Source organism: Protobothrops mucrosquamatus, unplaced genomic scaffold (assembly GCF_001527695.2).
Source record: "Protobothrops mucrosquamatus isolate PMUCROS unplaced genomic scaffold, P.Mucros_1.0 scaffold_127, whole genome shotgun sequence".
NCBI lineage: Eukaryota > Metazoa > Chordata > Lepidosauria > Squamata > Viperidae > Protobothrops > Protobothrops mucrosquamatus.
This window is the reverse complement of record NW_015386203.1, coordinates 412,705-428,204: the sequence shown is the minus strand read 5'-3', so window position 1 is coordinate 428,204 and position 15,500 is coordinate 412,705. Positions and strand designations below refer to the sequence as shown.

At 41.7% G+C, this 15,500-nt stretch overlaps 1 protein-coding gene across 1 annotated transcript in view; it reads right to left on the bottom strand.

Moving 5' to 3' along the window:
- The window catches only part of LOC107288756 (E3 ubiquitin-protein ligase RNF213-like), a gene marked incomplete at its 3' end in the record, with an annotated part of 33,205 nt that overhangs the window by 9,657 nt on the left and 8,048 nt on the right, over positions 1-15,500 (bottom strand). Inside the window, exons 5-9 of the mRNA XM_015817405.1 lie at positions 14,297-14,980; positions 12,273-12,448; positions 6,359-6,514; positions 3,891-4,087; positions 1,929-2,221 (exon numbers count right to left, since the gene is read on the bottom strand). Of these exons, the coding sequence (XP_015672891.1) occupies positions 1,929-2,221; positions 3,891-4,087; positions 6,359-6,514; positions 12,273-12,448; positions 14,297-14,980 (1,506 nt within the window). The remainder of the gene's footprint in view (positions 1-1,928; positions 2,222-3,890; positions 4,088-6,358; positions 6,515-12,272; positions 12,449-14,296; positions 14,981-15,500) is intronic.

Genomic DNA, 15,500 nt, shown 5'->3' with positions numbered 1-15,500 from the left:
TCTTACGGTGGTTCTCCTCCTACCTCTCGGACCGGTCGCAATTTGTGTTGGCAGGGGGGCAGAGGTCGACCTCGAGGTGCCTCACTTGTGGGGTACCACAGGGGTCGGTCCTCTCGCCTCTCCTGTTCAACATTTATATGAAGCCACTGGGTGAGATCATCCGTGGTTTCGGGGTGGAGTTTCATCAGTACGCAGATGATACCCAGCTGTACATCTCCACTCCGGACCACCCCAACGATGCCGCGGAAGTGATGTCCCGGTGCCTGGAGGCTGTGCGAGTCTGGATGGGGAGGAACAGGCTTCGACTCAACCCATCCAAGACCGAGTGGCTGTGGTTTCCGGCGTCACGTCATAGCCAGTTGGTTCCATCTCTGGCTATCGGGGGCGAGTCATTAGCTCCCGCGGAGAGGGCCCGCAACCTGGGCGTCCTCCTGGATGCTCGGCTGTCTTTAGACGATCATGTGACAGCCGTGGCCAGGGGGGCTTTTCATCAGGTTCGCCTGATACGCCAGTTGCGCCCCTTTCTGGATTGTGACGCTCTACGCACGGTCATTCAAGCCCTCGTTGTTTCCCGCCTGGACTATTGCAATGCTCTCTACATGGGGCTCCCCTTGAGGTGCACCTGGAGGCTCCAGCTAGTTCAGAATGCGGCCGCGCGGGGGATCCTGGGGGCCTCTAGATACTACTCCCATGTAACACCTCTCCTGCGCGAGCTGCACTGGCTGCCTGTGGCCTTCCGGGTGCGCTTCAAGGTGTTAGTAACAACCTTCAAAGCGCTCCGTGGCAATGGACCTAGGTATTTGCAAGACCGCCTCCTACCAAACACCTCCCTTCGACCAGTCCGCTCCCACAGAGAGGGCCTCCTTAGGGTGCCGTCGGCCAGACAATGCCAGCTGGTGACCCCCAGGGGGAGAGCCTTCTCTGTGGCAGCTCCTGCCCTCTGGAATGACCTACCCCCCAACCTACGTACAGTTGCGGACCTGCGCCTTTTTCGCCGAGCCCTGAAGGCACATCTATTCCGTGCGGCCGGCGACCGCATCAAACTAATACAAAATCACCCCCAAAACATACCCCATAAAAATCTCGTCCGGACAATAAATTAAACTAAAATCTTGTCTTTAAACACATATAAATAGCACCAAAAATAATAGCGGACAAGTGGCGGGACTCAGGGCATTCCCTCTATCCCGCCATATATTTAAGTTATTTTAAATAAATAAATAAATAAATAAATTTCAAAATGTGACCACTATAGCATCAGAATCAGTCTTTTTAATTAAGCATTTAAAAAAAAAAGGATAAAGGAAAAAAACCCAAAAATATTTCAAAAGCGGAGAGGGAGAGAAAGCAAGAAAAATAGATTAGAAGGTAGATAAATAGTTTACAAGCATCATAAATTTACAATATTCCAACAATTGCTTCAAAGAGATGAATATACTAGATTATTCTAAAAACTATCAGTCCTTTTTGAAATCCCATATATAAATATCAACACAAATAATCAATATACTATAATGCATAAAATTGAGAATTGCAATAGTTTCTATAGAAACAATTAAAAATCCTATTAAGAGAAACTCCAAATTCATAAGTCTATATAGAGAACTATAATCCAGAAAGGGTTTCCCAATTGAATTAAATCTTGCATCAGTTTCACTTTTGAAATATAAAGTTGTTTTAAACATCAGAGCATATGCTTGATATCAGAACCTTTCATTTCATTCATGCAATGACTTAAGTCCATATTCTGTCTTTTTTGAGCATCTTGAACTCAGTACTCAGCCCAGCTTAATAATTTAGCTGCATCATTTTATTCCAAGGACACTGTAACAATGAGCACTTTGCTCAGCACAGTCAAGATGATACAAACTCTATAAAAGTTTGGCTACAAGATTCTACTTGGATGTATAATAAAGAGAAAATAATACCTGCTCTTCTCCAAATTGTAGCTCTTTCCATTCTTTTCGACATTCTTCATGTACCATTATCCTTTTATTTACACAGTAAAATTGTTGGAACTGCTGGAAAAAGCTTTTGATGTTAATCCGACTCCACGTTTTAAGTATACTGAAGAGGCTGTCCAGCATTATTCTTGCGGCTATACATTTCCCTTTCACAACATCCTTTTCCTTATCTTTCCCAAATGGAATTTGATTCTTAATTTTTGTCCACATACTCTCCCCAGGTTTAGTGCATATTATGTCATCGTACTGATGCCAATCTGTTAAATAAAACACTGTATTATTAAAGTTCGGAAATGCAAGATACAGCCCTTCTAGCTTTGCGTGCTAATGCAATCGCATGATGCAATTTTCATGGACACCCTGCTTTGTTAAGGTCTCCTTCCATACTCAAACCACGCAGACACACAGAAATGGTCATTTTCTTCCAACTCCTGTAGAAGGTATTTCTGAGCTATATTCCATCCATATTAATTTAAACTGTTTACTGCTAGGACATGTTTTGAAAGGATCAAGCTCAGATACAATGGCCAACTCAACAGAATAAAATAAAGTCTGCTCTTTCGTAAATACAATCTGAAATTGGACCAGTTCCACCTGGAAGATAAAACATCACATTTGGACTTGGCTAGATAGTGAAGAGATTGGATTACCAGTCATATATATCTCCAGCACACCAAACTAGAATACTTTCTTCTTTTTTTAAAGCCCACTTACTGTTTGTTCAAAAAAATGACATCAACTTTCCCTTATCACAATAACTAAAGAATTATATTAAAAAGAAAATTAGGGAAACAAATGACTAAGATCTGATGTAATCCTCCAAAATGATAAATTCAATGACAGAGTTGAAAGGGACTATAAGGATCATAAAGCACATCAAATAGCTCAGTGCAAAATCCTCCGGGGCACCTCTGAAAGATGAATCCTCGACTTACAACAGTTCATTTAGTGATCGTTCAAAGTTACAATACACTGAAAAAAGTAACTTATGATTGTTTTTCACAGCAACTGACTCATACTTATGACGGTTTCAGTGTCCCAAGGTCATGTGATCACCTTTTGTGACCTTCTGACAAGCAAAGTCAATGGGGAAGCCAGATTCACTGAACAACTGTGTTTACTAATTTAACAACTGTAGTGATTATCTTAACAACTGTGGCAAGAAAGATCATACAATAGGGCAAAACTCACTTAACAAATGTCTTCTTAGCAACAGAAATGTTGGGCTAAGTGATAATACTACAGCTATACTATATGGGTAAATATACCCAGACATTCGACAGCACTGTGACAATTAGGTGTTCAGCAGATTTGATGGCACAAGGGGAAAAAAAATCTTTCCCTATGTCTAATTGTTTTGGCATGCAATGCCCTGTAGCGGAGTCCCAAGAGGAGGAACTGAAACAATTTATGTCCAGGATGTGAGGGGTCTATAGATATGTTCTCAGCCCTCCTTCTGGCCAGTGCAATATACAGGTCTTCTATGGAAGGCAGCTTCTTTGCAATTGTTCTTTCTGCAGTCTTAACTATCCATTGGAGTCTGTACCTGTCCTGTTTGGCTGCTGTACCAAGCTAGACAGTTATAGAAGTACAGATGACAGACTAAATAATTGCTCTGTAAAACTGTATCAACAGCTCCTGGGGCAGTCTGAACTTCCTGAGTTAACGCAGGAAGAACATTCTTAGTTGTTCCTTTTTCATGATGGTTCTAATATTAAGTATCAATTTCAAGTCCTGGGAGATTATAGAACCCAAAAACCTGAAGGACTCTATTGCAGATACTGAGCTGTCAAATATATTAAGAGGTGGATAGAATAGAAACTGTTCTGTTTCGTATTTTGAATTCTAGTTTTCTTGAATGCTACAAAATCTAAGTTTCTTTAATATAACACTGGGAAGACTGTAATACAAGGAGCAGTTTCTTACCTGTACCACTTATCGATTTTGATGATAAATACAAGGAGCGATCTACATGGAGTCCTTCTGAAGCAGGTTTGTAAATGAATTCATACAACAGTTGTTTGTCACGTTTAACAACGTATTTATAAGAAATTTCTTTATCCAGGTTTTCCTTAGAAATTATGGTGTGGCCTTCAATCAGGTATCCATGATCTCCAAGATCTCTAGTATTTAAAAAATTGTATTTTAGCAACAGAGCAGAGCAAAGACAAGGAAGCAATTTATTGTTGAAATAAAAGTTTACAGGCATATCAAATCATTAATATTATCCCTGAAACTGGAATGGTCTTACATTTCTTATTACATACATTAGCAATAAAAGTAAAATGCAATGTAGGTGGTCCTTGACTTACAATCATTCCTTTAGTTACTATTCAAGTTACAATGGCCCTTAAAAAAGTGACTAACAAATGGTCTTCACTCTTACAACCGATATAGCATTCCCACATTCATCTAACAAAATTTGGGTGCTTGGCAACCAGCATGTAGTATCCCAGGGTCACATCATCATTTTATAACCTTTCCTGCCGACTTCTGGCAAGCAAAGTGCAATTAATGACAGCATGATTCTTTTAACAGCTGCAGTGATCCATTTAACCATGGCAAAAGGGACATAAAATTGGATATGACTCACTGCCTCACTCAACAATCAAAATTCTAATCTCAATTGTGGCCATAAGGCAAGGACTACCTGTACTAAATTTTCCTTTTCACTTTCAAAAGTAACAGGCCTTCATAAATCTCTATCAATAAGTACAGGTAGTCCTCGAGTTACGAGTGTAATGGAGCCTGCCCATTCCACTCATAACTCGAAAACTCGTAGAGTGAATCTCATTCGAGGTACAAGATCACTCCCTTGCTCGTTAAAACATACGTGGTTCTTTAAGCGAACATGAGGTATCTCAGGGTGGAGAAATCCATGGAGGGTCTAGTGCTGGAACAGGCCCTCAGGAATTCCCCACCCACTAAGATAGCGCATGTTTCCCCCTCCCTTCCTGCTGCGCCGGACTCACCTGTAAAAGATCTGTCTCCTCTCTACTGCAGTTCCTGCTGTCGCCTGGATTTGAGGCCAGGGAACACTTCCGCGCACCCCGCGTGGCCTGATCCGGGCTCCGGAGGTCTTTTCCAGGCCACTGCCTCCCGGATTTGAGGCCAGGGAACGCTTCCGCGCGCCCCCCATGGCCCGATCTGTAGTCCGGAGGCCTTTTCCGGGCCCAATCGGGCTGCAGGGGGTGCACAGAAGATTTCCCCAGCCTCAGATCTGGGCGGATGTGGTCTGCAAAAGGCCTCCGGAGCCCTGATTCAGCCTCCAGAGGCACGTGGAAGCATTCCCCAGCTATGGTTCCCTCCTCTGTTGCAGAGAACAGAGGTCTAAAGTACCATGAGATCACGCAAGATCAGTAGCGTGAGATCTCACCCCACTGATCTTGCATGATCTTGCGTTACTTTAGGCCTCTAGTCTCTGTGAACGCACCAAAGGCCTGAAGCAGCCAAGAAAACGAAGGATCTCGATCTTCTCAGGGTGAGTATTGAAGGCCTGGTGCCTAGTGAAGGCCTCTAGTCTCTGTGAACGCACCAAAGGCCTGAAGCAGCCAAGAAAACGAAGGATCTCGATCTTCTCAGGGTGAGTATTGAAGGCCTGGTGCCTAGTGAGACCCGGGGCGGGGGTGGGGAGGGAGGGAATAACCAGGGTGAATGTTGCAAAGCTGCTGAGGTGCTGCAATGTTCATAACTTCGGGACATGCTCATAAGTGAACACTCGTAACTCGGGGATTACCTGTATAATGAAGGCTGTGGATCTGCCAGAATTTTTAAAAAACAGAAAATGACTTTTACTAGGGCCAGTTGTCATTTTTTGCAGACCTTATAAGTGCAGCGCTCTGGGATCCAGCATCTTCTTGTGCTCATTACCAGATTAGGTGTAATACCCCCTTTTCCCTACTAAAATATTAGTAGTAACAGCTTCCCCTTACATTTATGAAGCGCTAAGGGCACAAATAACACAATATAGTGTTTTTCATTCTAAAATACTTGCAATCTCACAGTTTGTACAAAGAAGTGCTAATAAAGGGGAATATTTGTAGCTCAGGGTTGAAATGAGGGGTCCTTGGTGTTCTCTGAGCTTCCTTGTTTCCTTGCCCATGTTTCATTACCCATTTGCCCTCCCTTAATGAATCCCATCATTCATGAATAATTGCCAATAAAAACACAAGTATCTAGATTTTCTCTAATTACTTTTCCTCTGTAATATAAATATACTATATGCACCTGTCCCAAGGTAACTTTGCTGAAATACGAACATAAGCACGCACACATTCAGAAAGAGCTAAATTATCAAAAAAGAAGGCTAAATGCCTTGCACATAACTGAGATATTAATGAAAGTCGTTTAATTCAGAACTGAGAATATGCTATATCATACCAACATATACTTACTGGGTACAGTTCAGCTCACATACATGATCTTTCCAGTCAATATAGTCAGAAATTCCCCCTGCCAGAATGAACACTTTATGCTTCTCAGGATTCATCTTGAAGTCGTTAGATAGAATAGCATGGAAATAAACCGTAATATTCTCCGTAGGTGTGTGACTGCAAGAAAGAATAAGAAAATAGAAGATGACTCCATATTAATACTACTTAATTATAATACATAAAACTTCAGCAAAACAAATATATATGCTCGTAAGATCTCATCATGGACAGGCCGGAATATATTTGCAAGGCCCTCACATTGCTTAACGATACCAGTACCTACTGGATAATCGTGAAAGACATGATGACAACTCTCAGAAACCAGCTCAGTAAACTGGCAGATAAATTGAAATGACAGGAAAGAATCAGCGACGACATATTGAGGACAATACGCCCCAGGGACTCGGCCATGGCTAGGTTCTATGGGCTTCCAAAAATTCACAAGGAAGGGATTCATCTGCGACCTATTGTGTCATTCAGAGGTACACCGACCTCAGGATTGGCTAAATGGCTGAGCAGTCGGATTAGATATCTGGTGGAGAACATTGAGACTACGGTGAAATCATCAGAGGAGTTCCTGGGAAGGATAAAATACTTAAGGATAGAGGAGGATGAGATCACGGTGTCTTTTGATGTCACCTCACTCTTCGATCCCGTAAGACCTGGCCATTGCAGTGATAAGAAGCGCTTGCAGCAAGAGGAAGGGCCACACCAGGACTCATTCCGCATCAAAGACCTTATACAACTCATGGCCGTGTCTTAGAACGTATTTTATGTTCCAGGGTACCATCTATGAACAGGTGAATGGCATGCCGATGGGATCCCCAATTTCGGGAGTTATCGCAGAGGTGGTCCTGCAACAACTTGAAGCCAAAGTGATGGTCATGTATCGACCCAGGTTTTCGGTAAGATACGTGGATGACACATTTGTGATCATCAAGAGGCAAGACAGCGCCAGGTTCATGAGGGAATTGAATTCAGTCTACCCAGACATCCGTTTTAAAGCTGAGGAAGACACTAATGGCACACTGGCTTTTCTGGATGTGCTGGTCAGCCGCCAGTCAGATGGCACCCTCCATACAACTGTCATCGTAAGCCAACACACACCAATAGAATTTTACATTACAGGAGCAATCATCCTATGTCACATAAAATTGGCTGTATTAGGACACTGTTTAAGTAGGTTAATACTCACTGCAATACTGATAAGGCAAGAGCTGAGGAGAAGAGTCACCTTTATCGTATCTGCAGGCAAAATGGCTATCCAGTAGACTTCATCAGACGGTACAGTGGACCATATGAGCCTTGTAAGAGTCAACATACAGGCACGCCTATGGCATGGACAGCATTGCCATATATTAATGGCGTGTCCGAGGCAACAGCGCAGATATTAGCTCCATACAACAACAGTATTGCCCATAAACCAGACCAAATCCTACGTGCCAAGGTAATGCATCCCAAGGAGCCACTCCACCAACGAAGAAAGATCCTCAGTGATATATAGAATGAGATGTAAGGACTGTCACTGTAATTATGTTGGGGAGACAACCAAATGGCTCAGAATCAGGATTCATGAACACGAGCTGGCCATTAGATGGCGGGAACAATGTTCACAGGTATGGGAACATATGGCCAACTGTAATCATACGTTCGATCTTGCAGGGCCGAGGCCATTGCCCAGGATACCACCAAGAGTGGCCGACTGCTCAAGGAGGCTTGGCTATCGGACGGGCACTCAATTAATTGCCACATACATCTACTGCCTGCCTATCAGGCACTAAGGAAGTGGGAGGAACAACGTAACAACTCGGAACTGTTGGCCCATGAGACAACAAAGAACTATGACCATTGAAGAGGAGAAATCCCCAATGTGTCCTGCGCAAGAACCAAAAGTGGAAGCCTGGGCACACACACAGCAACGGGGAGGGGGGGTGGCCATAGGACAAGAGACGTTAGGGGATCAGTCTACAGCAACAGGTATTCAGACACGAACGAGGCAGGCAAGAAGAGTGACGAGAGAGGCGATGATTCCCGAGTCTAGGAACACACGGACGGATGCGAGACTATTAGAAGTAATAAAGTAATATATATATTTGATTCTAAATACTTCAATCCCAGGTGTAAACATTTTTTTAAAATCAATAAAATTAGTGAATTCCAGGATATAAAATAGCCTTTTTATTACTGAGGTTTCGTCAACTTGCTGTTGACATCATCAGAATAAGGGCTGAAGATTGGAAGAGCCTACATACACAATTGTGTGATCGGTTTAACGGTCAAGTCATAGAACGTATGTCAGCTTGCCTGCCACCCGCTCGCCTGCATTTAGCCTCACTAATTCTGGCTACTTGCACGTCCCACGAGGAGATCAACTGGCTCATGCCAGCAGAGCCGGATTTATGGCAGCTGGACGGGAGACAGCGGACGCGACCAGGCGGATTACGTCTCACGAGAACACTAACTGACATGCGGCTGTGCACAGCGCAAGATTGACACGCCGAACAGCAGTGAGGAGGGATTTTTCAAATCTCAGACCAGCGTTTACATCAAAGCCGGAACTAGTGAGGCTAAATGCGGGCGAGCGGGTGGCAGGCATGCTGACCATATAAATATATATATATATATTTGGATTGCTAACAAAGAATAAGGGAGGATGGAATAGCTATTTCAAGCTTCTTAGCTCTCTTCAGCCAAACATACCCTTCTGAGATTCGAACCTGGGCTGCTTATATGTTAGGCAGCTGTGTTAACCTCTAGGCCACAAGCTTTCTCACTTTGTCAGCTGTATCAGGGAGGGAAGAGACAAGGGGAGGAGATTTACCTTGAGTGGTTTGGGTTTTTTTTGATGCACCGTCGGCCCAAATATGGGAGAAAGAAATGTATGTATGTATGTATGTATGTATATGTATGTCCTTAATAGCATTAAAAACACGAATCCCGGGTATACATAATGTGAAATAAAATAAGGTGATCACCAGGATAAAATCATAAACACAAATGTTTAATCTACAAAACCAAGCTTTCGTCAGCCACACTACCGACATCGTCAGGGTATAAAATGCTGGATCCGGGAGTCCGTTTTTATGTGGCTGGCTGCCTCTGTGCTTTGACCCTGGATCAGGTCATTGGTCTGCTCATTAGCATTGGCTGTGTAGTTCTTAAAGGGGCCGTTTCTAAGGTTGTCCTCCCCTCTCCAATTGCTGTCGTTTTCTTTGTGCGTGTGCAGGTGCCTTGGAGATCCGTTGTTCATCCACTCCCAGTCATCTCTCCCCACCCCCTCATTTGTCTTAGTTTGCCTCTGTATTGCTGCGCTGTCTAGCATGTGTGCTTCAAGCTCTGTTCTTCTATTTGCCAGCCCTGTTGCTTTCCTTGCCCATGTGTAAACTCCTGGGGGTTGGTCGTCTCGTTGTTCCTATTTCTTATCCCCCCCTTCTCTCTCTCGCTAACGGGTGAGCTCCTGTGTATGTTAATGGGTTGTTAACCAGGCGTGTCTTTGGAATGGCTCCACTACTTGTTACCCTCATTGCCCCCTCGGTACAGATATGAGAGCGCAGGAGATAACCATCCCGTTTGCGCTCGCTATTACTCGCCTGTTCTCCCGTTGATCAAGAGAAAGGGGTAGATAGAGAGAGAGGGGTAGATAGATAGATAATAGATAGATAGATAGATAGATAGATATATACACACACATACATACATACACATACATACATATACACATACACACACACACACACACACACACACACACATATATATATACTGCTCAAAAAAATAAAGGGAACATTTTACCATGGAACTGAAGGGGTTTGCGTTCCCTTTATTTTTGTGAGCAGTATATATACATATATATACATATACACATACACACATAAACACATATATGTACATACGTATGTGTTTCCCCAAAAGACCTACCCCAAAAATAAGCCCTGGCTTGATTTTGGGGGGTGGGCTTATTAGCCCTACTCCAAAAATAAGCCCTAGTTGTGGGGTGAGGTGCATGTCTAAAAATCAAGCTAGGGCATGGGTGGAGGGCCGGAGCTGCCCCATGCGCCCTGCACCCACATACCGTTGTAGCCTGCCTCTCCTCGCAGGCCCATTTCTTCTACATCGTCCCATGGCCTGTATTTCCCAGTCAGAGGCCTTTCCAGAAGGCCTCTGACAGCAAAATGCAGGTCTGAGCTCCATTTTCAGCTCCAGAGGCTTTCCTTTGGCTGCAGAAGAAGTGGGCCGGCTAGACAGGAGACACACCCCAAAATAAGACCTGGTGCCTCTTTTGGAAGGTAAAAAAAGACTGGGTCTTATTTTCGGGGAAACGTGTGTATGTATGTATGTATGTATGTATGTATGTATGTATGTATGTATGTATCTCTCAAAGGGTGCACTAATTTTCAAAACTACTGCTGAAAATATGTAAAATAAACACGCTATGAAAATACAGTAACAAATTAAAGAAGCAATAGCTTGATACAGTAGTGATAGCCACTGTGAGCTCTCCAAAACGGAAGTTAATAAAATTATCTTTAGCATGCACTTAGCTTGTAGTAAAATCGATACAGCCTTTATTTCATTTGAAAGAGGAAAACACAAAAGTAAAACTCTCCGGTTGACCTTGAAAAAGGAAGTAGCTTTAGTCCTGCTTAGAATTTGAATGGGAGACTACAAGGCAATCCCAGGACTATAAGTTATACTAAAGGGTTGAAAATTGACATAGAAAGTTGAAGCAACGAGTCACTTTTATATTGTTGCCAAAAGAAAACCTTATGGATTGTCCAGATGATCACTAGAAGCTGGCTTGATTCAAAGGACATTTTAGTCTCGTGTACATCACTGAATGGGAACGACTGGCATGCAAATCAGGGCTGCATGTGGACCTTTAACTCTCAGTTGTTGTAGGGCAGCAGAATCCATTATTTCCAAAGAAAGCTTTTTAATCAAAAAAGTGAAATGTTGGAGACTGCTATATCTGCTGCCAGGAAATACACTTGTGCAAGGCCATCACCAGGACACAAAATATTCTCTCTGAAGCCAAATGCAATCGATGGCAGTTTAAAATTTCAGTTATCCACATAGAGCATTTTTCCTTCAAGAATCAGGTGATACTATTCCCAAAAGTTTGATTCAGCTTCTGATTTCAAATAAAACAAAGCATTGAAAAGCAGAATGTCCATGAAAAGAAAACAGGACTTCATTTGCAAGCTATCCCAAACAGGGTTCCCAAATGAAAGCACCACTTGTAGAAACTGGGTTTCTTCCATGTCTTCCAGATGTTGAATTGCCCCCACTTTAGACCAGCAAGGTTGGAAGTCCAACTTCGCTGGAAGACACTTAAGAAAGACCGATATTTTCCCTTGGGAGAACTGCCACAGAATAGTCTCACCTACATTGTCAAGAGCGCACCTGTATTTAGTAAGAGCTTAAATCACAAAGGAAGGTAGACACGGATGTTTAGCAGCATTCATGATATCCTTACAATGGGAGGGGAGGGGAGAAAGAATAATCAAAAGCACTATAAGTTTACACACACGCACACAAAAATAAAAATTAAGCAATCAAATATAGGTTAAGCATATTGGAATTGCTTTCAAATAGGGGGATATTTTTGATCAAGCCTGTTAGAAGCCGTATCGTTTCCACTGCTGCATATTAGAAAAGTCTATGAAGGAAGAATCATAATGTTACAGTTCTACTAAATCTGAAACTTCCAATTCATCTGAATAAGGATAAAAAAAGAAAATAGGCTTTTGTGGAGTTGTGTTACAACTATTATTAGATTATTATATTAAATGTCAACGTATGTATGTATGTATGTATGTATGTATGTATGTATGTATTTATGCATGTATGTCAATGGCAAATAATTACACCGTACTTTTGTTTGACAGCAGGGACTTCATGATTCCTCTCTTCCTCTTTTCTTCTCTGAGGCCTTTGATTTCCAGCAGCAGCAGAATCCCTCCTTTCTTCCCCAGACTCTTCCACCGGAGTGCATATTTTTTGTCCCTTTTCAGAGACATACTCCTGTTGGGCCACATTTACCTTTGCTCTCTGTAATAAAGGCATATCAGATATACAAAAGCAAGCATTAGAAAGTGTCCATGCAAACAAATCAGTGAGTAGCCTAGAAGGGTTTTTGCTAAACTGCTGTGCGACAATTACTTAGGATAACAAAAAAAACAAACAAAAAAAGGAATTGCTCATTTTTATGATGTTTACTATCTGGTTGCTAGAAAGGTGCTCTTGCGTTATACAAAAGTTTTCCTATCAAGAGATTTCAGATCACCAAATATAACTTATGCAACAAAGAACATTAACATTGGCACATAAAGTATGCCGCTTCACGTTTGTCCATTAGTTTGTTCTATTTAAGCAGAAGTAGAAGAAAATGAAGTTAACAATTTGCTGCATGTGAAGTCCTAGTAGACATTTTTCATTATTCTCTTTCTGGAGACTGCTATGGTCTTTAGTATGAGCCCGGAAGGTTTAATTCTCAGCCACTGATAGCTCCTATTTCTCACCACACAGCACTGAAGTTTGGAGTCTCCCAGGGTAGGGCAGAGATATCAATTATGCTAACAATAAACAACTGCCCATTGTTCAAGGCTGAGAAGTCTCAGGTAAAAATGACCATTAAACCATGGGAAGATAAGAGAAAGTGCTGGAATCTGCTAGGAATAACAGGGAATTGCACCATCATATTAACAGAAAGTGGCTTTTTCCTTTTTTGCAATAAAGATTCTCCTCTAATCACACCATGTATTCTTGTTTTGGACTTAAGCCAGGTAGAAATCTAAACACTAGTCAAGTCTTCCCAAGTTCACAATTCTGTTCTTAGAAAATAAGAAATATTCAGGAGGATGATTCTTAGGAGGTTAATAAGGTTCATGATATTTTATACAAGATTGTAGGCTAGCTCTCTAGTACAAGCTGCTGCCGATAAAATTGCTGGAATACCCGGGACCTTTTGGGCACCAGGGACCGGTTCCGCGAGCCGGAGAGTCCATGGTTTTGTATGCTACCTGCATCTCGGGGATGGGGCTTTGCTTGTTTGTGTGGCCCAGTTGCTGGCTGGGGGTTGGGACCCCTGCCCTACACCACTCTTCAACATGCTATTTAGCTGGCTAAGACTGTGGGTGTAGATAAAATGCTGGGTCCATTTAAAATTACAAGCATTTGATTTCAGTAGACTCAGAAATCTAGATCTGCTAAGTATTCAGATATTACATTCTTCTCCCTTGTTCTAGAACTATGGAACTTCCTACAGCAAGGGTTCCCAAGCAATAGTCTAGGAAATGCTGGTGGTCTGCAAAGTGCTACAGGTAATCCATAGGAGAGGCTTCAAAATTACCTTTAAAAATACTTCATAAAAATTGGCAGTCTAGATGCTCTGCAGGAGTGACATGGATAACCCCACCTCTTACATATGGCCTGTAAAACTAATTATCTCTCAGGATGTACAAATGCTTCGAATCCCCAAGATACAGCAAATATTTAATTACAGGGCAAGATACATTTATTGCTTCACAAAAAAATAACCATCTATGAAATTTATGTATTATTTAGCTTATGCACTAGCTTTCTTCCTAAAAAGTCCATCCAAGGTGGCTATCAGTCTAGTAAGGTAGTCCAGACAGGACAGTTGAACAAATTCCACTTTATTGTAAGATTACTCTATCAATATCTCAAGTCTGAAAGTATATTTCTCTCCCTCTCCCTTTACAACCTACGAACTAGGGAGTGTCCCTTTGCCACACCCACATTCCTTCTGTGGGCTCATCTCCCTCTTATCCAACCGTTCCCCTAGCCATGGCTCTTCCCACATCATTCCCACATACTATTACACTAACAAAAAAGAAACCAAGATATATGCTACCACAAATAAATTGAGCAATTTACTTTTGAACTAGAAGCACTCTTCTGTTGCTTGGCCTCTTCCTTAACTTCTGTTGAATTGTTATTTTTCATTTTAGATTCAGGCAAAGATCTCTTCGTTCCACAGTTTTGATATTCAGTGCTCGATCCTGATTTTTTTTCCTCCGTAGATGTAACATTAACATTGAGATCTGAAGATCTGCTGTCAGTGTTTCCCTTAGAAACAGGTTGTATAACACTTTCATTTGATATATTGCTTGTATTCTCTGAAAGTTGTCCAGGTCCAACAGAACTGGTGGCACATTGTTTCTTGCTAGTATCTATCTGCTCACCAACTATATCAACCTTTCTGGAACTATCCTCTTCCATCTTCTCCCCCGTGACAGCAGTAACAGCAGGTTGACTTACTGCATCATTTTTCTTATTTTGTTCTGGCTGATTCTGGATTCCTGTTCTGCTCACAAATTCTTGGCTCTGATCTGCGTGGAAGGAGATATTTCTAATCTGGCCACTACTATCCTCAATGGATGGCATTAAGTCAATCGACTTAGCCTCTGAGTGTTGACTTTCTTCTACTGGGATTCTCACATTAGCCACATCTGGAGTAAGTGAACAATCAAGACTGGACGGAGCTGAACTTAAGCTTGACAAGGAACTATGCAATTCACTATCTGGAGAAGTCTTCTTCTTGTTCCTTTTCCTGTTCTTCTAACAAGATGGAAAGAAAAACAGGGTACTTAAAAATGGAAAATCAGATTTTAGTGCATCACAAATAATTCAAATAGCTAAAATTATCCCTTTCTCATTAAACACAATAGAAACTCCTAGATTTTCAGCATTTTATCATACTATTAGCTGTATTTTTCTGCTGGACTTTTAAAATCAAAATTATAAGAAACTGGAGTATCAAAGCTTGCCTCCCTTCTTGTGATACTTCAAATGATTGCAAACTTTGCTCGTTTGCCTACAGTTTGTTACAAACAAAATTTAACTGCATTCCAACTTCAATTACATATCAATTATAATATAAAAAAAAATTCCCTTCCATTCCTAATTAAATCAAGCAGATTCAATCTATTACAACATAATTATCATATTTATAAAAATAATATGAGTCCAAAAAAAAAAAATGCATTAACAATAAGTCCACATCCTTCAACCATTATTAGATCAAAAAGAAACCTTTAAAACCTTGATTCCCATCCATTCATAATTAAATCAAACAAGT